A 22654-nucleotide genomic window follows, 5' to 3' on the forward strand; every position below is an offset into this window, starting at 1 on the left:
CTTCCCCTGCCTCTCATAAAGTCTCTGTCTTTGTGATTGCTTGAGATCTGGGGATGGAGGCTATGTCAAGGAATTAGGTGGTAACTACTCTTGAGATTCTAGTGGAGAGACAACTGGAAGGAAAGATGATTTTTCTAAACTCCATTAGTACTTCCCTAATTCATGTACATGAGCTTACTCTATTATCTTTTCTATTATTTATGTTTTATCTCTCTCATCAAGTAGGTCTTCTATTCCTACAACTTAGACCTATGTCCTTCTAGGGCAAAGAATGTCTATTTGGTAGTTTCTCACAGCGCACTATGGTGTAAAGTGCTATTAACACTGACGAAACTTGGATCACAATAGATACTATAAAATATTTAGTGGTGCACTGAAAATCCTTGTTTTGTTAACTGTCAGTGGAAACATTCCATTTCACAGAGTCCAGAAAATGGGTTAAAGTGGCTGGGTGTGGTGGGGAGAGCCCTGGACCAGATGACCCCCTTCTTACCAATGACTGAAAACAAGGTTCTGATTGCAGCTTCAATGATCTCGAGACGCTGTTGGTAACGAGTCAGTCGGCTGCTTTTCCCCTTCTGGTGAAAGTATATCAGCGGGTACTTTACTGACCACCACAGCCCAACTATCAAGAAGAAACTCCCTGGGAGAGCGTGGCCCTTAAAGTTCGCCATTGTGTTCTCCGGCACCTAAGAAAATAGGGGACAGCTGTCATGTGGCTGAACGAAGAAAACAGAAAAGGATATTTTGGCAGGAAACACGATATGTGACTGAGAATTCCAAATCATAAGCCCAGGGAAGAAGGCCCCCCCTCATTCTCATGGGCAGGCGTTCAGCAGATAAGACTTCAAGGGCATAACATGAAGGCTTATTTTATGAGAATGACTATTCCAACCCTGGCCGTCAGGACTTCCACCCCTGAGCACTGGCTACATGGTCTGTTTCACATCTGATGCCCTTACAATTGAGCATCTCACCCTTCCTTAAGAACTTTCCCAAGTTTTAAAAAACTCTTATCATTAAAAACAAGTCAAACCATATTCAAAAGGCTTCTAATGGAAAGCAGCAGCCCTGTGACCCTTCCCTCCCCACCCACTAGTGAAATCACTCTGAACCCTTTCTACTATCTCTTCTGGTATTTGCCTGTAGGATTCTCGTGCATTTGTGCAGGCTCCCATTTGCTCGTTCGTCTCCGTGGGGCCTTGTCTGTCAGCTTCCTGGAGCTCTCCCTCCTCAACCCTCACGGGCACCGCAGTCACATGATGTTCATTTGCTTCAATCATCGGTTTCATTATTATGGCACTGTCGATCCAAAGTCCTTACCGCGGATGATAAGCCCTACATGATCCCTGCTATCCCTTTGACCTCTCCGACCCACCCCTCCAGCCCCACGCCACAGGGTCCCTTCCCAGGCCTCCATTCCCAAGCACAGACAGCTCCTGCTTCAGGGCTTGAGCCGTCTGCTATTGCCAGCAGGCTTTTCACAAAAAGCCAACAGGTCTCCCTTCATGTTTCTCAAGTCTCCATTCAAATGTTACTCTATTCCCAGACTACTTTGTGTAAAGTAGCAGGCACGTCCCATTTTTCAATCCAGGTATGCTTTTTAAAAAAATTTATTCATTGTATGTTTATTATTTACAGCTAAGAACTACCTACCAAATGCTATCCAGCTATACGTCTAAATTTTCTTTAGAAACATGGATCACTATCTGATATTACATATTGATTTTTTTTTAAAGCATCCAGCTCTATCCACTGGAATGTAAAGTCCCTGAAAGTAGGGATTTACTCTGTTTTGTTACTGCAGTTAGCCCAGTGCCTACAGGGGGGCCTGAGTAAGCACTCAAGCATTTGTGGAACAAATACATGCTCATCCAAGTAGTATATTACAGGGTACGTTTTCAGCATTTTTTTTTTTTTAAGAGCTGTTGTAGGTTTACAGCAAAATTGAGAGTAAGGTAGATTTTTCACACAGCTTTTGCCTGCACAGATGCATAGTCTCCCCCATTATGGATATCACTCACCTGAATGGTGCTTTTTAAAATTACTGTTTTAGTCATCATACAGTACATCATCAGTTTTTGATGTAGTGCTCCATGATTCATCGTTTGCATATAACACCCAGTCTCCGTGCAATCTGTGCCCTCCCTAATACCCACCACCCGGCCAACCCATCTCCCCTTCCCTTTAAAACCCTTAGTTTGTTTTCTGGAGTCCACAGTCTCTTATCATTCATCTCCCCCTCTGATTTCCAACCCCTTCATTTTCCCCTTTCTTCTCCTAATATCCTCCACGCTATCCCTTGTGTTCCACATATAAGGGAAACCATATATTGACTTTCTCTGCTTGACTTATTTCACTCAGCATAATCCCCTCCGGTTCCACCCATGTCGATGGAAATGGTGGGTATTCATCCTTTCTGATGCCTGAGTAATATTCGGTGATTTTTTTTTTTAAACCAAGGATGAATCCACACTGACACATCATCATCACCCCAAGTCCACAGTTCACCTTAGGGTTCACCTTTTTTTTTTTTTTTTTTTTAAGATTTTGTTTATTTGAGAGAGAGAGTGCAGGTATTGGGTGGGGGTGGTGGGAAGGGCACAGGGAGAGGGAGAAGCAGGCTCCCCACTGAGCAGGGAGCCTAATTTGGGGCTCCATCCCAGGACCCCAGGATCATGACCTGAGCTGAAGACAGACGCTTAACTGACTGAACCAGCCAGGTGCCCCTAGGGTTCACTCCATGTTGTGCATTCTGTGGGTTTGGACAAAAGTATAATGACATGTATCCATCATTATAAATATCACACAGTATTTTCACTGCCCTAAAAATTCTCTGTGCTCTGCTTGTTCATCTCTTCCCCTCCCCCACCCCCTACACCACCCCTTTTTACTGTCTCCACAGTTTTGCTTTATCTAGAATGTCGAAAGTTGGAATCGTAAAATATGTAGCCTCTTGAGATTGGCTTCTCTCATTTAGTAATACGCACTTTTCTTTTGTGTCTTTTCATGTCTGGATGTACCACAGTTTATCCATTCACCTACTGTAGGACATCCTGATTGCTTTTAAGATTTGGGAATCATGGGGCACCTGGGTGGCTCAGTTGGTTGGGCAACTGCCTTCAGCTCGGGTCATGATTCTGGAGCCCGGGGTTGAGGCCCACATCGGGCTTACTGCTCAGCGGGGAGTCTGCTTCTCCTGCTGACCTCTCTCCTCTCATGCTCTCTCTCTCTCACTCTCTCAAATAAGTAAATAAAATCTTAAAAAAAAAAAAAAAGATTTGGGAATCATGAATAAAGCTGTTACATCTGTGTGCAGGTGTTTGTGTGAACATAAGTTTTTATCTCCTTTGGGTAAACACAAGGAGTGAGACTGCCGGATAGTATGGTAAGTGTGTGTTTTGTAGGAACTGCCAAACTGTTTTCCAGAGTGGCTGTACCACTTTGTATTCTCACTAGCAACATATGCAGCTCACCAGCATTTGGTGTTGTCAGTGTTGCAGACACTGAATTTGGCCATTCTAAGAGGTATGTAGTAGTATGTCATCATTTGAATTTGCAGTTATCTGATGACATACTATGATGGGGAGCATCTTTTCAGATGCTTATTTGTGTATCTTTGGTGAAGTGTCTGTCAAGGTTTTTGACTCATTTTTAATTTTTTTTTCTTCAGTTTTAAGAGTTGTTTATTTTGGATAGCAGTCCTTTATCAGATGTCTTTTGCAAATACTGTCTTCCAGTCTGTGGCTTGTCTTCTCATTTTCTTGATTTTGTCTTTTGCAGAGCAGAAGTTTTTTTAATTTTAACATATAATTATATATAGGAAACACAGTTGCCATGGTTATCATTATTATAGGAATCAAATGAGACAATGTATTATAAAGTACTTTAAAAAGCGTATTACAAAATGTTTTTATAAACATTTTTATAAACATTAATTTTAGGGGTGCCTGGGTGGCTCAGTTGTTGGGTATCTGCCTTCAGCTCCGGTCATGATCCCAGGGTCCTGGGATCGAGCCCCGTCTTGGGCTCCCTGCCCGGTGGAGAGTCTGCTTCTCCCTCTCCCACTCCCTCTGCTGTGCTCTCTCTCTCTCTCACTGTGTCTCTCTATCAAATAAATAAAATCTTTAAAAAAAATTACTAATTTTAATGAAGTCCAACTTACCAGTTATTTCTTTCATGGATTATGTCTTTGGTGTTGTATCTAAAAAAGCATCACCATACCCCGGGTCATCTAGGTTTTCTCTTATATGTCTTCTAGGAATTTTATAGCTTTACATTTTACATTTAGATCTATGGTTCATTTTGAGTCATCTTTTGTGATGGGTAAGGTCTGTGTCTAGATTAATTTTTTGCAAGTGGATATCCAGTTGTTCAGAGCTATTTGTTGAAGAGACTGTATTGCTTCATTGTGTTAGTTACCTTGGCTCTTCTGTCAAAGATCAATTAATTGATCAGGGTCTATTTCTAGGCTCTATATTTCTGTTTCATTGATCTATTTGCCCATTTCTTTGCCAATACCACAGTCTCTTGATAACTGTAGATTTATAATAAGTCTTGAAGTTGGGTCACATGAGTCCTTTGTTCTTTGTTCTTCTTCAGTATTGTGTTGGCTATTCTGGGTCTTTTGCCTCTCCATATAAAATATGAAATAACTTGCTGGGCTCTTTTCTTCTTTCTTTCTTTCTTTCTTTCTTTCTTTCTTGAAGATTTTATTTATTTATTTAACAGAGAGAGCACAAGTAGGCAGAGAGGCAGGCAGGGGTGGGTGGAAACAGGCTCCCTGCTGAGGAGATAGCCCTATGTGGGACTCCATCCCAGGACCCTGAGATCATGACCTGAGCTGAAGGCAGAGGCTCAACCTACTGAGCCACCCAAGTGCCCCAACTTGCTGGGCTCTTGATTGAGATTACATTTAATTATTAGTTGAGTCAGGAAGAACTGATATCTTGACCATATCAAGACCTTGTTTTCCTATCCATGCACATGGAATATTTCTCCATTTATTTAATTCTTTCGTTTCATTCATCCAAGTTTTGTGGTTTTCTTCAAACAGATCTTGTACTTACTGTGTTAGTTTTACACCTAAGTATTTCTTTTTGAGGGGTTGCTAATGTAATGTGTTTTTAATTTCAAATTCCTCTTGTTCTTTCATACCTTTTTTGTTCCTCTTTTCCTTATTTACTGCTGTCTTTTGTGTATCACATAATTTGGATGTATTATTCTAATTCCTCTTTTCATATTTTTAAGCTATAGTTTTGAAAATATTCTTTTCTAGTGCTGGCTCTAGAAATTACGGTATGCATCACTGTCTACTTAGGTTAATATTAACTTAATTCTGGTAAAATATAGCCATTTTGCTAATTTATAGCTCCATATCCTACGCCCTTCATCATGCCATTGTTGAGATATGTATTAATGATGAAGAAATATAAATTTATGTATATAACATCTATATTATAAACCAACAGCATTACAATTATTGCTTTAAATAGTCATTTCAAAAAACTTCTTAGTAAGTTTTTAATTTTAATTCCAGTATAGTTAACATATGTGTTATATTAGTTTTAGGTGTACAATATAGTGATTCAATACAAAAATATGTTTGCATATCATGCTTGTGCAGAGGCCATGTTAATCTTCTCTGTATCATTCCAATTTTAGTATCTATGCTGTTGAACTGAGCACTGAATAGTCTTACATTTTGCAGGAAATAGAGACGGATATATAGCCTTTATATTTAATTACGTATTTAACCATTTCGAGTGCTCTTCATTCCTTCCTGTGCATTTGAATAATACTTTAATCTCATTTACTTCCAACAGGAAGGAGATCCTTTAATATTTCTTATAGATCAGTTCTGTTACCAATGAATTCTTTCTGTTTTGTTTACCCGGAAATATCTTTATTTCATTTTCATTTTTGAAAAATAGGCTGGATACAGAAGTCTTAGTTGGCAGTTTTTCCTTTCAACATTTTGATTATGTCATTCCATTGGCTTCTGGCTGATGAGAAATCAGCTATTAATTATATTGTTATCCCCCAGGGAGTTACTTTTCTTCCTGCATTCAAGTTTTTCCTCTTATCGTTGGCTTTCAGCAGTCTGACTCTAATATATCTTTTTGCAGTTCTTCTGTGTTTTGTTTTGTTTTATTCTTTGATCTTGGCTAAGTGGCTTGGGTCTGTAGTTTAATATTTTTCATCAAACTTGAGAAGTTTTCAGCCATTAATTCCTCAGTTATCTTTTCTGACTCCCCCCTCTCTCGGCCTCCCCTTCCCTGCTCATTCCCTTGTTTAACTCAGAGAGCCAAGGATTTTCAACCCCGGTTGCCACCCTAAATTGCATCTGTTTCTCCTGGCAGCAAAACTACTGTTTACATAGCTAGCTCCACATTACTTCACAGACCTGTACCCCTGGGGCAAATAGTACATTATATGTCAATAAAAAAAAAAAAAAAGGAAAAATAAGTCATTGACTGAGTGGAGGTGTTAATGGCAGCAGCCTCAGGCAAAAAGCCCATGGCCTCCAACTGCTTTGCCTGAAGATATAGTAGCTTTTCAAAAACAAAAGCTGCTGTTGGGAGTTTAGCTGAATTGCTCCATAATACTGCTGTCCTCTCCACCATTTTGTGTGGGCAAGTGGCCAGCAGAGCAAGCCCCAGAGATCAACAGCAGAGTCATGAGTACACGGAAGTTCCTGGTACCACTACCCCAGGGGTGTGTCCCCACCCCCCAACCCCCTCTCCACCCTCCCCACCTTCACTCCCCACCCAGGGCCTTCCCCGCTCGTTAAATAAGACCCCTGTGAAGCTTACCAAATCCTGTTCTTTCTGATTGGAACTGACCAGTCCAGGCCTAGTCTGGGAATCCCAGGGGCTCCACTTGTGGATATGTGTGCCAGGTCCTGTCACACTCTCTACCTGTGCTCTGCCTTGACCTCCCCATGTGGTCCCTCAAGGTGTGACTTGCACCTTCTCCAGGATCTTTGGAAAATACAAATCTCTGTTTCAATAGTCATCTTTTGGTAAACAGAGACTCCCCATCAGATGCCCCAGGACTCTTACTTAACAAACGTCAATTTAACAAAGTCATAACAGTGTCTTGATTTGTGGTCTGACTTTGGTCAATTTCCAGTTCCTGGAAATGGCTAGTTTTGACCATTTTTTCTAACTTTATATATTTTTTCATTTGGTTTTTGCAGAAAGAAATTGCCAGTCTATTCATGCTTCCATTACCAGAAGGCTCTCTTCTCATTCCTTTTAAACCCTGTATTGATCAACATTTTAAAAAAGCCTCCGTTTTCATTTAGTGTTCAACACAGGTCCCCTTCATGATCAAGCCTGTTCTACTCCCTTGTTTTCTTAGCCAGAAGTGCAGAAAAACCAGCTCTGCAAATCCTTCCTGTCCTTCCCCATTTTTTGAGGAGCAATACCCTGAATGAAGGCAGAGTCCTTGTCTGTTCACACCAGTTTGTCAGGCTTCACCCTCCCTTTTTACCTGGTTTCGGATTCACATCAGTGAATGCAGGGCCTGCAGCACATCTGTAGACACTATTTCTGAACTTACTTATGCTACTTGTAAAGCTGAGTACCTTGATTTGATGAGGGAGAGGAGCAGGGAGGTAGATTTCTTCCAGTAACCAATTAGTAGATTACTTTACTTGATTAGCTACCTCATAGGACATGTAGTACAGATATAGGATAGGTCAGTTTCAATAAAGAGGAAAAAGGAACTAACTAACTTCAAATTAAAAAATAAAAATTTAGACTTCTAATAATTTGGATAACACCATTCAAAGAGGCTAAGTCCCCGAGGAGTCTAGCTTTAAAAAATAATAATTTAAAAATAAATTAAAAAGCAGATGTTTAAGGGATAGGTCCTTTAGAATTACACTCTAAAATACTTCAGAGGTACCTGGGTGGTTCAGTCAGGTAAGCGTCCAACTCTTGATTTTGGCTCAGGTCTTTTTTCCCCCTTTTTTAAAAGTAGGCTCCACAGGGCTTGTACTCACAAACCTGAGATTTAAAAAAAAAAAAAAAAAATCAATCTAAGGAAAACCCACAGAGAAAACGTCAGAAAGTGCTTCTGCAAAGACAACCTTCCTTTCTTATTTTAATATATTTGCTCTTTTTTTGATATTGCACTAGCTACAGTGTGAAGGGAGGGCTGAGTGTTTTGGAGAGGTAGTAGCTTTAAGTTACAGCTGACAGCTGAGAAGCCTAGTGGTTTGGGTACCTTTTCATGTCCTGTCTTAAGGAGATCACTGGACCAGGAACATCATTTGCATAAGAGGTTTGACATGCTTTTCCTTGTCCTCCTTCTCTTTAACCATTTCCCTCCTCTACATTCTCTAATTTTAATTTGAGATAAGTGAAATGGAAGACAAGTTGAACATGTCCAGAAGAGAAAAAAGAGGGAAGAGTAAGGACGAGGAGAAGACCGGGAAAGAGGAGGACTGGAGAGTCAGAGAAGTAGAGGGAGTGAGCAGAGCAAAGGAGAAATTATGCTTGATGCGGTTTGCCTGTAGTTAAAAATAAAACTTGATATGGTGCCTTTTGCTTCTTAATAAAGCCCATATTTTCCCTTCTTTTAGATGAAGAAAGTAGGGAAAGGATGCAGTTAGATGAGTGAGAGAATCAAAAATAAGGAAATCAAATTTTATTTTCTTCCTTGAGTGCCTGGGCTTAGCAACCAGCACTCTCTAACATTAGAACTAAGGACTTGGCATTCATGGAAGGGGGGTTGGAATTAAAGCCAATTTCTCCCAATTTGAGATGACAGGATACAAATATATAGATTACCAAATATCAGAGAACCTGGACCTCTTCTTAGTTCTAGCCATCCATTTGACTTAGTAAATTATGGTTTATCTTCACGATGGGAAATTATGTAATCATTAAAAAGAATGAATTAGAGCTATACCAGCTGTACTGGAAGGTTTTCCATGAAAGAGTTGGCTGAGACAAGCATGATGGAAAAGAATACTTATAATATGACCCATTTAAAACAAAACAAAACAAACAAAAACAAATAATATGAACCATTTGGAGCAACAGTGGTACTGTCCTGCATATGTATATTATATATGTGTACAGGTATCTGATTATATGAACAGGGAAAGCAATATGGAAGGGTACTTTGAGGGTATGTAATACTATATATTAAGTATGTCTGGCTCTCTGTCTTCTGGGCACATGGTATGATTGCATTTTCTGGCCCCCTGTGGTTGGGTGGGGTCTTGGGAATTGTGGGCAGAAACATGTGATTGCCAGTTCAAGGACTCCCCCCCCACCCGAACACATTTCCCTTTACCACGTTACTATCAATATTCATGACAGTAGCTCTTCTAAGAGCCCAGATTCCAGAGTGAGGAGACATGGAGCAGAGCCCCAAACAAGCCATGATGAACACATGGCATGAGAAAAATAAACGTGTAATGAGCCACTAAGCTTTGCAGATTGTTTTTATCCAGCATTACCTAAATTGTTATGAATCATACGGATGTACAGGATCAACATGTTATAGGTAGGACACTCAGGCTTTTGCAGTTTCTTTAAAAAGATATTGGAAAGCTTTACTATTTCAAGGGAAGAAGTTATGATGTCATGAAGAATGGCAGAATTTGTACCAAAAAGTTGCAAAAGACAATTTTGGCAAATTGTATCTGCAACTGTCCTGACTCCCCCCTCCTTGTCTTTCTGATATCTGATAGACACATTTTCTCTTTCGAAATGGTGCCTGAGTTCTTCTACCTCCACCCTACTGCCCTGCCTTAAAAGGCAGCAAAATTAAAATTCGAGCAAGTGGGGGGTCTGTTTGTTACATTGTAAGGTTAACCTCTAGGGCCATTTCTCCAACCCCCCCCCCCTCCACTGCTGCATTCTCAACAGTGGCGATGTGTCTGTGGATACTTCTGGTCATTGTCACAAATGGGGGTGATGGCAGTGTTGTTCGCATCCAGTGGGTAGAGCCTGGAAGTCCTGCTAAGCGTTTTGCAGTATGCAGGACACCCCCCACGACAAAGCAATTCTGCAGCTCAACTCTCAGTAATGCTGAGGCTGTGAGACCCTGAGACCCTGATCTATTCTAGGATAGCTCCCTATCTTGTTTACTTTCTGAAGGAAGCAGAGATCCGGCTGCCTTTATTTGTTGTGTATGTCACCACTTATTAGAGTGTTCTACCTTCAAAACTGTTTATGGGGCATAAACTCACTTTCCTAGAAATTATCTCCCTTGCTTGCCATGATGCTCTTTTTGTTTGTTTTTAAGTAACAGCTTTATGGAGATATAATTCACATACCATTTTTTACCTACAGTATAAAATTCAGTGGTTTTGCATATATCTATGGAGTTGTGCAATCAATCACCACAGTCAATTTTAGAACATTTTCATACCCACAAAAAAATTCCCCTAACCCATTAGTGACTCCATTTTCCCAAGTCCTCTTTCCTAAAAGCTCTAGGGAACCACTAATGTACTTTTTATCTCTACTAATTTACCTATTCTGGACATTTTACATAAATTGAGTCAAACAACATGTAGTTACTTGAGACTGACTTTTTTTTTTTTTTAATTGTTTAATTGCTACACCCAGGATGGGGCTCGAACTCACAACCTCAAGATCAAGAGTCACATGCTCTCCCAACTGAGCCAGCCAGGCGCCCGCAGACTGGTTTCTTTCTTTTTGCATCATGTTTTCAAGGTTCATCCACGTTGTGGCATGCATCGCTACTTATCCCTTTCTATGGCTGAATATTTCATTGTATGCATATAACGCATTTATTGGTTTGCTGGGGCTGCCGTAACAAACCACACTGGGTGATTTAAAAAAAAAAAATTTATTTTCTCACAGTTCTGGAGGTTAGAAGTCTGAAATGGAGGTGTTGGCAGGGTTGGTTTTTTCTGAGGCCTTTGTCCTGGGTTTGAAGATGGCACACCTTCACATTTATCTTCCCTTGGTATGCGCCTGTGTCCTCTTCTTATAGGGCAACAGCTAGATTAGATTAGAGCCCTCCCTGATGATGTCATTGTAACTTAATTATCTCTTTAAAGACCATGTCTTCAAATATAGTCACCTTCTGAAGTACTGGAGGCTAGGACTTCAACAACATATGAATTGGTGGGGGGTGGGGAGCATAATTCAGCCCATAACACCCCATTTTATTTATCTGTTCATCACTTAATTCACAGTTCCATATACTTTTATAGATTTAATTACTAAACCACTACAAAAGACAACTCAGATGTATCTAAGAAGACACTCTGAAGGTTTCAACAACTTTGCTAAGTGTTCCTTCTTTGTATTCCTGGGACAGTTTTTCCTAATGAATCTGAAAGTCACCCTCATATGGTTCTAGAAGTCTTAGTGCTTTCTTGCTATTTCTCTTTTTCTTTTTTCAAATAATAGCTTTGTTGACATATAATTCATATGCCATAAAATTCAGTACTTCAAAGCATATAATTCAGTGATTGCTGGTATCTTCATAGTTGTGCAACCATTACCACCGTCTGATTTTAGAACATTTTCATCAACCCAAAGCCATCATTCCCCATTTCCTCCCAATCCCTCTGACCCTGGCAACCACTAGCCTCCTTTACGTCTCCATGGGTTTGCCTATTCTAGATATTTCCTATAAGTGTAATCCTATAGGACTCTTTTTTTTTTTTTCCTGCCTCTTTCACTTAGCATGGTTTCAAGGTTCATCCAATCTTGTAGCATGTATCAGTGCTTCACTCTTTTTTATTGCTGTTGTTATTTCAGAGGGAGAGAGAGTGCAAGCAGGAGGGAGAGAGAGGTTGAGTAATGCTCAAGCAGACTCCCTGCTGAGTGGGGAGCCCAACTTGGGGGACTCTATCTTATGACCCTAAGATCATGACCTGAGCCTTTGGAAACCAAGAGTCCGATGCTTACCAACTGAGCTACCCAGGCACCTCCATTCATTTTTATTGTTGCATAATACTCCATTGTACAGATCTGGCACATTTTGTTTAGCTATGCATCTGGTTTTTAAATTTTAATCTTTCAAAAATCTTTAAAAATACTTATTTGAGGGGCACCTGGGTGGCTCAGTGGGTTAAAGCCTCTGCCTTTAGCTTGGGTCATGGTCTCAGGGTCCTGGGATTGAGCCCCACATGGGGCTATCTGCTCAGTGGGGAGCCTGCTTCCCCTTTTTTCTCTGCCTGCCTCTCTGCCTGCTGTGATCTCTCTCTGTCAAAATAAATAAATAAAATTAAAAAAATATATTTATTTGAGAGAGCGGGAGCGAGAGAGCAAGAGAATGAGCACACAGGCAGGAGAAGCAGTAGAGGGAGAGGGAGAAGCAGGCGCTCTACTGAGCAGCGAGCCTGATGCAGAGCTGAATTTCAGGAACCTGGGATCATGACCTGAGCTGAGGGCAGATGCTTAACAGATGGAGCCACCCATGCATCCCAGAAGCTTTTGATTTTAATGAAGTCCAGTTTACCTATTTTTTTTCTTTTGTGGTTTGTGCTTTTGGTGTCCTAAGAAACCACTGCTTAACTCAAAAACATGAAGATTCACTCCTGTGTTTTCTAAGATTTTTACAGTTTTATTTCTTACATTTATGTCTATTATCCATTTTAATTAACTTTTGTATATGTTGTGAGGTCATGATCCAACTTCATTTTTGCATATCCAACTGTCCCAGCCATCTGGTGAAGAGATTCTTTTCCCCTTTGAATTGTCTTGGTGCCTGTCCGTTTACGTTTCTACTCTTGAAAATGGATTTTGTCAATCTTCAGAGAAGGACCTTGACTACAATAAGGTGAAACTCTGGTGAAGAAAGAGTACTTCAACTCTTATGACACATATATTAAGTATTTTAAAAGAGTGTGCAGAGTTATGACAATGCAAGGAGGACTCTGACTCACCCCGCAAGAAATAGGAGAAAGATTATAGAGGGAAGTGTCCCTAAAACTTCCTTGAAAAACAGGTAAGCATAGGTAGGGTGGATACAGTGCCAGGCAGAGCAAATAGTACATGCAAAGGCGAAGAAGCAGGTGCAGCTAATCATCCATACAGTCAGAGTTAGCCAGGTAATGTTGCTTACTCTCTTCACCCTGCTATTCCTACCTTCTTTACCAACAAAGACCAAATGTCACTCTCTTCCATGGGTCGAATCCATTAACCCTTGAAATGATCTCAGAATGGGAATGAACAAAGCAGTATACTTCAAGTCAAATAAGCCAAACCTTGGGGTCCTGTGTGCCCAAGGGTCTCTGGAAATGATATGAACCAACTCACAAATGGGCCTGAGGAAGGTTAAGTTAGAAAAGATGCAAGTCAAGTTTTATGTTAGTTCAGGTGCATTCAATTTCCCAGATTTCCCTAAAGGAAACTGGGTTCTTACACGTTCCTTTAAGAAGAAATATAGTCACATAATAGAAAGAACATGAACTATGGAGTATAGATCCTTCTTTTGCTACTCCTGCTGGTAAGAGCTTGCGTAAGTTCCCTAACTTCTCTGGATTTCAATACCCCCTTTTCCAAAACAGGGACCTCAACAGAAGCATCTTGTGAAGATTAACTGAGAGTTTCTAGCAGCTAACTAGAGTGAGTGTTTAACAAATGTTAGTTTCCTCTCTTCTCTGGTATTCTTATACTTATTCCCACAACTAATGGGGGGAGAAACTTGGGCTTCTCTCTTAGCGGAAGTATAATTATTGAACTAAGGCTGTTGTCCTTTGCCTTTGGTACTTATTTCCAAGTGGAGAGGGAGGAATCATATGGCACATTTGCTGATCCTGGAGAAGGTAGCCGTTGAGTATCTTTTTTTTTTTTTTTAAAGGTTTTATTTATTTATTTGACAGTGAGAGAGGGAACACAAGCGGGGGAGCGGGAGAGGGAGAAGCAGGCTTCCCACTGAGCAGGGAGCCCGATGCGGGGCTGGATCCCAGGACTCCGGGACCACAACCCAAGTTGAAGGCAGATGCTTAACGACTGAGCCACCCAGGCACCCCCGTTGAATATCTTTTTAATAGGAATGGGATGTGTGTTTGGTCAGTAGGCAAGTAGGTTATGGGGAGGATACAGAATATTACTTTACTCCACAACACGGTTTTTATACTTTTTGAATCTATTCTTGCCAACAGAAACACTCAGATGGCTTCTGGTCTGAGTTTACTTTGGAATATAACCAACCCTACCTGACTCAGCTTTCTGTTACTCTGCAAATAGCAAGCTTAATACCCCTCCTTCTTCTATGAGCTGCTTGGTAGTAAGATGCAGAGAAAGCAGAAGTACAGAGGTGAAAGTTCTCTGTTGCCCACAGCTGCTGTGACAGTGAACTTCACTGAACTTCAGGCAGAGTGTACCCCTGCTTTACAGTACCTGAGAGCCCTTATGTCACTCTGGAAGCTATCACTCTTTTTAAAATTTCATAACTACTACTGTCACTGTTATTTTCTCTGTAAGTGGGTAGGTGGGTCCTTGAACAACTGGTCAGAAGGCATAAGACCAGAATAAGAATCTGAAACTTGTCTGGCATGAGTTCATGAGCTATGGAACAACATTCCATGAACTTAACATGGTTTCAAGGTTCATCCAATCTTATAGCATGTATCAATGTGTCATTCCTATCAGAGCTCAGTTTCTTTCCAGCTGAGTTTGATTTCTAAGCGAAAGATGGTCTTAGTCCTGCTTTCTTTCTTTCTTTCTTTCTTTCTTTTCCTCCTTCATGTGATCCTATTAACTAGAAGACTCTGTGCTGGGTGATGAGGAAATAATAAAGTGAATAAGAAATGACCCCTCCTAAAATTTGTATGGACCCACAAAAGATCCTGAATAACCAAAGCAATCTTCAAAAAGAAAAGCAAAGCTGGAAGCATCACAATTCTGATTTTAGTATATGTGCTGTGGAAGTGAGCACAGCATCACAATTCTGAACTTCAAGTTATAGTACAAAGCTGTAGTAGTCAATACAGTATAGTATAGTCATAAAGATAGACACAGAGATGAATGGAACAAAATAGAAAATCCAGAAACAAACCCACAATTATATCATCAATTAATCTTTGATGAAGCAGAAAAGAGTATTATTGGGAGAAATATAGTCTCTTCAGCAAATGCCATTGGGAAAACTGGATGGCAACATGCAAAAGGATGAAACTGGACCACTTTCTTTCTTTCTTAGAAAAAAAAAAGATTTTATTTATTTATTTGACAGACAGAAATCACAAGTAGGCAGAGAGGCAGGTGGAGGGTGGGCAGGCGCAGAGCAGAGAGCCTGATGTGGGACTCAATCCCAGGACCCTGAGATCATGACTCGAGCTGAAGGTAGAGGCTTAATCCACTGAGACACTCAGGTGCCCCTGGATCACTTTCTTATACCATACACAAAAATAAATTCAAAATGGATTAAAGACCTAAATGTGAGACCTGTAGCCATAAAAATCCCGAAGACAGCACAGGCAGTAATTTCTCTGACACTGGCTATAACAACTTTTTTCTAGATAGGTTCCTTGAGGCAAGGGAAATGCAAGCAAAAATAAACTACTGGGAGTACATCAAAATAAAAACTTACGCACAGTGAAGGAAACAATCAGAAAAACTAAACTCCGACCTATGGAATGGGAGATGGTATTTGAAAATGACATATCCAACATATCCAAAATATATAAGAACTTATAAAACTCAACATTCAAAAACCAAATAATCCAATTTAAAGTGGGCAGAAGACATGAGCAGACATTTCTCCAAAGAAGACATACAGATGACCGACAGACACATGAAAAGGTGCTGATCATCACGCATTATTGGAGAAGTGCAAATCAAAACTATAATGAGATATCACTATACACCTGTCAGAATGGCTAAAATCAACAACACAAGAAACAACAGATGTGGAAAAAAAGGAACAATTATGCACTGTTGATGGGAATACAAACTGGTGCAGCCACTCTGGAGAACAGTATGGAGGTTCCTCAAAAAATTAAAAACAGAGCTGCCCGATGACCCAGCAATCACACTACTGGGTGTTTACCCAAAGAATACAAAAATACTGATACAAAAATACTATTCAAAGGGATACATGCACCCCATGTTTATAGCAGGATTAAATAAGTACAATAGCCAAAATATAGTAACAGCCCAAGTGTCCACTTCATCCATCCAAGTGATGAATGGATAAAGAAGATTGGTATCTATCTATCTATCTATCTATCTTATATATATTTTGGCTATTGTACTTATTTAATAAGTACATATTTTGGCTATTGTACTTATTTAATAATATATATATCTTATATATATACATGAAATATATATTTATATATACATATATGTATACATACAATGCAATATTACTCAGCCATAAAAATGAGATCTTGCCATTTCAATGACATGGGTGGGACTAGAGAGTATTATGCTAAGCGAAATGAGTCAGTAACAGAAAGACAAATATTGTATGATTTCACTCATATGTGGAATTTAAGAAACAAAGCAAAAAAAAGAAAAAAGAAAGGCAAATCCAGAAACTATAGACTCTTGGGGTGCCTGGCTGGCTTAGTCAGTTAAGTGTCTTTGGCTCAAGTCATGATCTCAAGTTCTTGGGATCAAGCCCCGCATCAGGCTCCTTGTTCAGTAGGGAGCCAGCCTGCTTCTCTCTCTGACTGCTGCTCCCCCTGCTTGTGCTCTCTCTTTCTCTGTCTCTCTGACAAATAAATAAAAAAGGAAAGGAAAAGAAGGGAAAGGAAAGGAAGGAAGGAAGAAAGGGAGGGAAGGAGGAAGGAAGGAAGGAAGGAAGGAAGGAAGGAATGAATTATGGAGTCTTTTTTTTTTTTTTTTTTTTAATTTTTTTTTTTTTTAATTTTTTTTTTTTTATTTATTTGACAGACAGAGATCACAAGCAGGCAGAGAGGCAGGGAGAGAGAGAGAGGAGCAAGCAGGCTCCCTGATGATCAGAGAGCCCGATGCGGGGCTCGATCCCAGGACCCTGAGATCACGACCTGAGCCGAAGGCAGAGGCTTTAACCCACTGAGCCACCCAGGCGCCCCTCTTTTTTTTTTTTTTTAAGATTTATTTATTTATTTACTTGACAGAGAGAGATCACGAGTAGGCAGAGAGGCAGGCAGAGAAAGAGAGGGGGAAGCAGACTCCCCGCTGAGCAGAGAGCCTGATGCGGGACTCGATCCCAGGACCCTGAGATCATGACCCAAGATGAAGGCAGAGGCTCAACCCACAGAGCCACCCAGGCGCCCAAAACTATAGATTCTTAACTATAGAGAACAAATATGGTTACCAGAGAAGAGGTGGGTGGGGGATGGGTGGAATAGGTGATGGGGATTAAGGAGTGCACGTGTCATGATAAGCGCCAGGGGATTAAAATAAAAACTTAAAAAAAGAAAAGAAAAGAAAAGAAATGACCCCTCTCCTTGAGGAGTTTATAATCTAGTACGGAGCTATATACTTGTGAAAGTTTGAATGTCAGGAAATATATGGATTGTAATTCTCTAGTCACAGAGGGGGCTGGCATTACAGTTGGGCCTTTCTTGATTGCCTCTTTCAAACTGTCATGAAAATTAGTCTTAGTGGAATCTTGAATTAAAAACTGAAGAACATATCTGGGCTAAGTTCCATGAGTTCTCAAGAACTAATAAAGAACACTGGCCTCTGAGTCAGCTGACCTGGATTCTAGTCCATGTTTTGTTATGAACTTACTTTGTGACCTTGAGCAAGATATATAACCTCTCAGGATCATAACTTCTTTGTTAAATGGTAGTTTGGAAGAGGTTCTCTCCATGGCTTCTCCTAGTTCTAAAATCACTTTCCATGTTCACCCCTAACACAATACAAAAAATGAACTGAAACATGAAAAGGACAGAGCAAGTTCAGACATGAACATGGGGAGAAAATGGAACTAAAGTTGTGGATATGACCAAAGAGGACAAGCAGTCACTTCTGCGTACATTACAGCAGGAGGGGGCATCCCTAGACTTGAAAGGCTCGCTTATTTTTTAAGCACCAAGAAACCATTTCTCATGTATTTTTCCTTCCTTCTGTACTATCAGTGAACGTGCCTGGCATTTAAGTCAGTGAACAAGATGGATGCTGGGCCTTCTACTGCATTCAGCAGCGCTTCTGGACACATGCAAGGTCTTACTCCCATTTCCCATAGACTGGTGTCTGAAAACTCGTCCCTTCCCTCAGAGCTGAGTTCACTCAACCCTAGGTAAATCTTTCCTCTCATTCCAGGAAAACAATCGAGACTACAAGGCACCAATCATCTCAATTTCCTTTTCCTCACCTATGAATTCATATCTTTCTACACCTATTCTTCTCAAATTCACCTCTCTGATAGGCCAGTCTTCCATCTGTGTCCTCTGGGTCTACTTCTATTACTCAGGAACTTCTCTCACTTGTTGTTGCTTTCTTCCTTCCAACTATGACCAGGCACAAGGCTTTTCCCACACAAAATAACAAAAGAAATCAGGAAAAAGAAACAAAAAAAAATCTGCTTTGACCCTGGCTCTCTGAAGAACCACTGTGTACCTCTTCCTATTTACTATTTCAAACATAAAAATAACATAGCTAATGTATATAAAGAGTTATAAAGAGTAACTTAACAACTGTGTCTGATGACCCAGCTTAAGAAAAAGAACACTACTAACATCCTTGGAGCTTCCTGTTGACACCTCTTGATGGCTTTTCCCCTTCCTCCCTCTTGAGAAATAAGCATCATTTTGAAATGTGTGTTCAGCATTCACTCACTTTTGTTTTATTATATACTACATACTTACTACATATATTATCTCCAAACAAAATACAGTTTTACAAAGTTTTTAACTTTATATATATATATTTTTTCTCAAAATATGTGGATCTTTTTCTTACCATCTCCCCTAGTCCAGAGACAAAATACCTTTGATAATAGGTCTACTTATAGATAATTAAAAACAATTTCTAATATTGAAATTCTTTGACAAGTCAGTAAATTACTGAAATAAATTACCACTTACATGAAATTTTCTTTGGATAGAAAGGAATTTTGATGGTTTGTGTAATGCAATCAAACATTGTCAAAATCATTTAAATTTCTTGGAAAAACCTGGAAATACAACTGTTTTCTCCATTTATTGCTCCTCCTTCTCCACCATGACAATGAAATGATTCATAGATGTCACCAAATGTTCCTCATACTGTTTCAATGAAATCTTTATGTTCCTCATACTGTTTCAATGAAGTCTTTAATATATCACGTGAATAGACTTCTCTTCTGTTCTTGTGTTGCTCCAGTTGAAGATGTCACTTAGTCACTTACTTTCGGAATTAACCTTCTGTTTTTGGCTTTCATGATACTCTTCTGTCCTGGCTCTCTTCATCTTCTGTAATCTTCTTCCTCTACTTTGACTTCCTCTCCTTTGACTCCTGTCCTGTCTCTTAAACCCTAGCAGACTTTGGTCCACTGTTCTTCTATAGATCTTCTTCTTGCAAGAACACACACACACACCCATAGTTCAATAACCACCTGCACACTGATGACACTTATCTCTAGCCTTGACTTCTTCCCTGAGTTTCAGACTCATATATCTAACTACCTGCTGAACCAACACACACACACATAAACACACAGATTCTTCTTAGACATCTCAGAGTCAACATGTCCCAACCTGAATTCATCATCTTCCTTCCCCATCAATTTGGCTTCTGTTCTGTATCTCAAACTCAGGTAATAGCTTAACATTCAGTCATTCCTAAAGTCAGATTCCTAAGACTCACCCTAGACACCCCCTCATCCTCCACTCTGTCCCACAGTATTCCAATTTCACAAGAGACTAAAATACTCTGCTCATTTTGTTTCTCCAAATTTTCTGGTGTTCTGTTTCCTTTCTGTTCCTACAATAGTTATCTCATTTAGGCTTTTGTTGTCTTTTGCTTTGATTACTGTAATGCTTATAATCATGCCTTCCATAAATCCTCCTTCCACTCTGCTACCAGAGTCATCTGCTTACAGATCTTACAATCTGACTACACTACTATAAAATTTAAAATATTTCATTGACTAACCACCACACCGATGTAATCCGCCCCTTTTCATGGCATATACCCAGAACCTGGCTCTTAGCCTGTCCCTTGAGCCTCATTTCCCATTTCTTTCCACCACAAACCTTATAGTATACACTTTGTTCATGTTATTCCCTCTACCTTTTTCAGTTTTACCATAGTATCTTACACTTATCTTGATTTTTATCACTTAGCTTGTTATATGAAAATTACACATTTACATGCCTTACTCACAAGACTATGAGTACCTCAAGAGCAGAGATCTTATCAGCTTCATCTTAAACTTCCCATGGCTTAGCACAAAACCTGCCATATAATAATAGTTCTTGATCTGAACTGAACTGATTCACCTTAGCTGTAATCCTGAATCATGAGGAAACTAGCTCCTAAATCCAGTAATTAGTAAGGCTGTGGCTAACATTACTTTTGCATATGATTTTTAGAGCTAAATGAGTCCTTCAGAGATCATCTTGTACTATGCCTCTTAGACCCATGTATGGTTAAGCCAAAATATATCTGGAATCATATGACTCACAGGGTTATGATCCTGGAGTACCAATATCACTTCAAGATTTCAGAAAAAATGATCTTCAAGTTAAAACAAATAGAGATGTATTTTGGGGTAGCATATACTTTTTTAGCATTAAGAGAGACTGTAGCTTAAGCCATCCTAATTTCATCCAAGACTCCATGCCATGAGAGTATAAGTTCTGTGGTGAGTAATAGTGTTTGAGAGACACTAATCTACCAATCACTATTTTACAATGATCTTGTAGTTTAGCTCTTGTTCTAGAGTCTTCTATATAAAAACAAACAATCCCAGTGGGAACAAAGCATAGAAACAATTCCAACAACAGCCAGAAGAGAGAGATTCTTCATTCTGCAACCTGGGTTAGTTTAAAAAGATGTCTGCTTGGTAGTCAGGGTAGGTCTTTTGAAATTAGTATGTCACTGTGCTTTCTGCAAAATATACCAGAGGGCAGATGAAGGTAGGGGAGAGGAGGCAGAAAAACAACATTATAACAGAACAAAGAGAAGGTCTGGGTCAAAGCGGGGGTCAAGGAGTGGGAGGAAGCAAAGGACAGTATAAGTGAGGCATTGAACATGAGGGGAAAAAAGCATTCAAATAGAACTGTTGTTCAAGATGGTACCAGACTTAGGGTGTTTGGTGATGACCTAAGAAATTATTACATCTTCAGTAAGATGATATAGGGAGTTTTACCCCCGGAAATTATACCTGGAGTCCTGGTAGAAAATCTTCCTAGTCTGTTTTTCAACACATTTACACATCAAATTTGAGAAACAGAGGAAACAGCAAGGGGACCATTAGGAAGGGTTAATTTAAAACGGGTAATGGGGGTGCCTGGGTGGTATAGTTGGTTAAGCAACTGCCTTTGGCTCAGGTCATGATCCCAGGATCCTGGGATCAAGTCCTCCATCAGGCTCCCTGTTCAGCAGGGAGTCTGCTTCTCCCTCTTACCTTCCCCCTCTCTTGCTCGCTCTGTCTCTTTCAAATAAGTAAATAAATAAAATCTTAAAAAAAAAATAAAATGGGGAGTGGAGTTGATTTGATTCAAGCAACATTTACCCAGGGCCTCTTGTGTATCAGCATGGTTCTAGATGCTGGAGAAACAGAAATAGCAAGGTTGGGCCCCAGCCTGAAAGGGCTTTGCAGTTAGTTGTCTTTAAAGATGCCTGAGAAGGAAGATCCAACAGTAGAAAATCTGGTATCTCATGCCTAGGCTTTCCTGTGAAGACAGCACTGAAAGCTAAATCAGTGAACCATATTATCTGATGACTTTACGTGATCTAAAACTTTCCTAGCAAAGAGGAGTGCCGAATCTGCCCCAGGTTTGGGTTATCACATGTCAGGCTGAGCAAAAAAGGAAAATACTATGGCTTTGGAGAGTGACTTTCAAGGGCAGAATATTTCTCCCAAATTCTATAACTAAGACATTCTCTAGTGGTATTAGAAAAATATTTTCTTAATATAACCTCTTAAAGAAAAATACTAAGCTAATTATCATTTTCCATCTTATTTAAAACCTTCTTGTAAATGACCTGTTAAGAGGTACCTGGTGGGGGCGTCTGGGTGGCTCAGTGGGTTAAAGCCTCTGCCTTCGGCTCAGGTCATGATCCCAGGGTCCTGGGATAGAGCCCTGCATTGGGCTCTCTGCTCAGCAGGGAGCCTGCTTCCTCCTCACTCTCTGCCTGCTTCTCTGCCTACTTGTGATCTCCGTCTGTCAAATAAATAAAATCTTAAAAAAAAAAAAAAAAAAAAGAGGTACCTGGTGGCTTAATCTGCCACCCAGCTCTTAAGCATCAACCCCTACTTAGCTCAGGTCATAGTCCCAGGGTCCTGGGATCAAATACCACCCCCCCATGCTTCTCCCTCTCCTTCTTCTATGCTCATGCTCAAGCTCTCTCTCTAAAAAAGAAAAAATATATATGTTTATATCATATATATCATAATAGAAATGTAAAAGTTTAATACGAGGATAGGAAGACTTATTAGAACTAAAAGATGAGAGGTTTTTAAAAAATAGAAATGAAAAATTGGGGCGCCTGGGTGGCTCAGTGGGTTAAAGCCTCTGCCTTTGGCTCAGGTCGTGAACCCAGGGGATCGAGCCTGG

General features: G+C 40.0%; 1 protein-coding gene and 1 pseudogene across 3 annotated transcripts in view; both read right to left on the reverse strand.

The window, feature by feature from the left end:
- TMEM45B (transmembrane protein 45B) overlaps nt 1-22654 on the reverse strand; it is a 33547-nt gene that overhangs the window by 5324 nt on the left and 5569 nt on the right. For 2 of the 3 annotated variants that reach the window (XM_059413878.1, XM_059413889.1), the window contains exons 2-3: nt 7915-8015; nt 494-689 (exon numbers count right to left, since the gene is read on the reverse strand). In XM_059413878.1, coding sequence (XP_059269861.1) covers nt 494-674 — 181 coding nt within the window. In that variant the 5' untranslated portion in view covers nt 675-689; nt 7915-8015. The remainder of the gene's footprint in view (nt 1-493; nt 690-7914; nt 8016-22654) is intronic. The other variant, XM_059413897.1, reaches the window with a different exon arrangement.
- Nucleotides 5596-5688, reverse strand: LOC132009437 (U6 spliceosomal RNA; annotated as a pseudogene).

This window comes from Mustela nigripes, chromosome 1, assembly GCF_022355385.1.
Source record: "Mustela nigripes isolate SB6536 chromosome 1, MUSNIG.SB6536, whole genome shotgun sequence".
NCBI lineage: Eukaryota > Metazoa > Chordata > Mammalia > Carnivora > Mustelidae > Mustela > Mustela nigripes.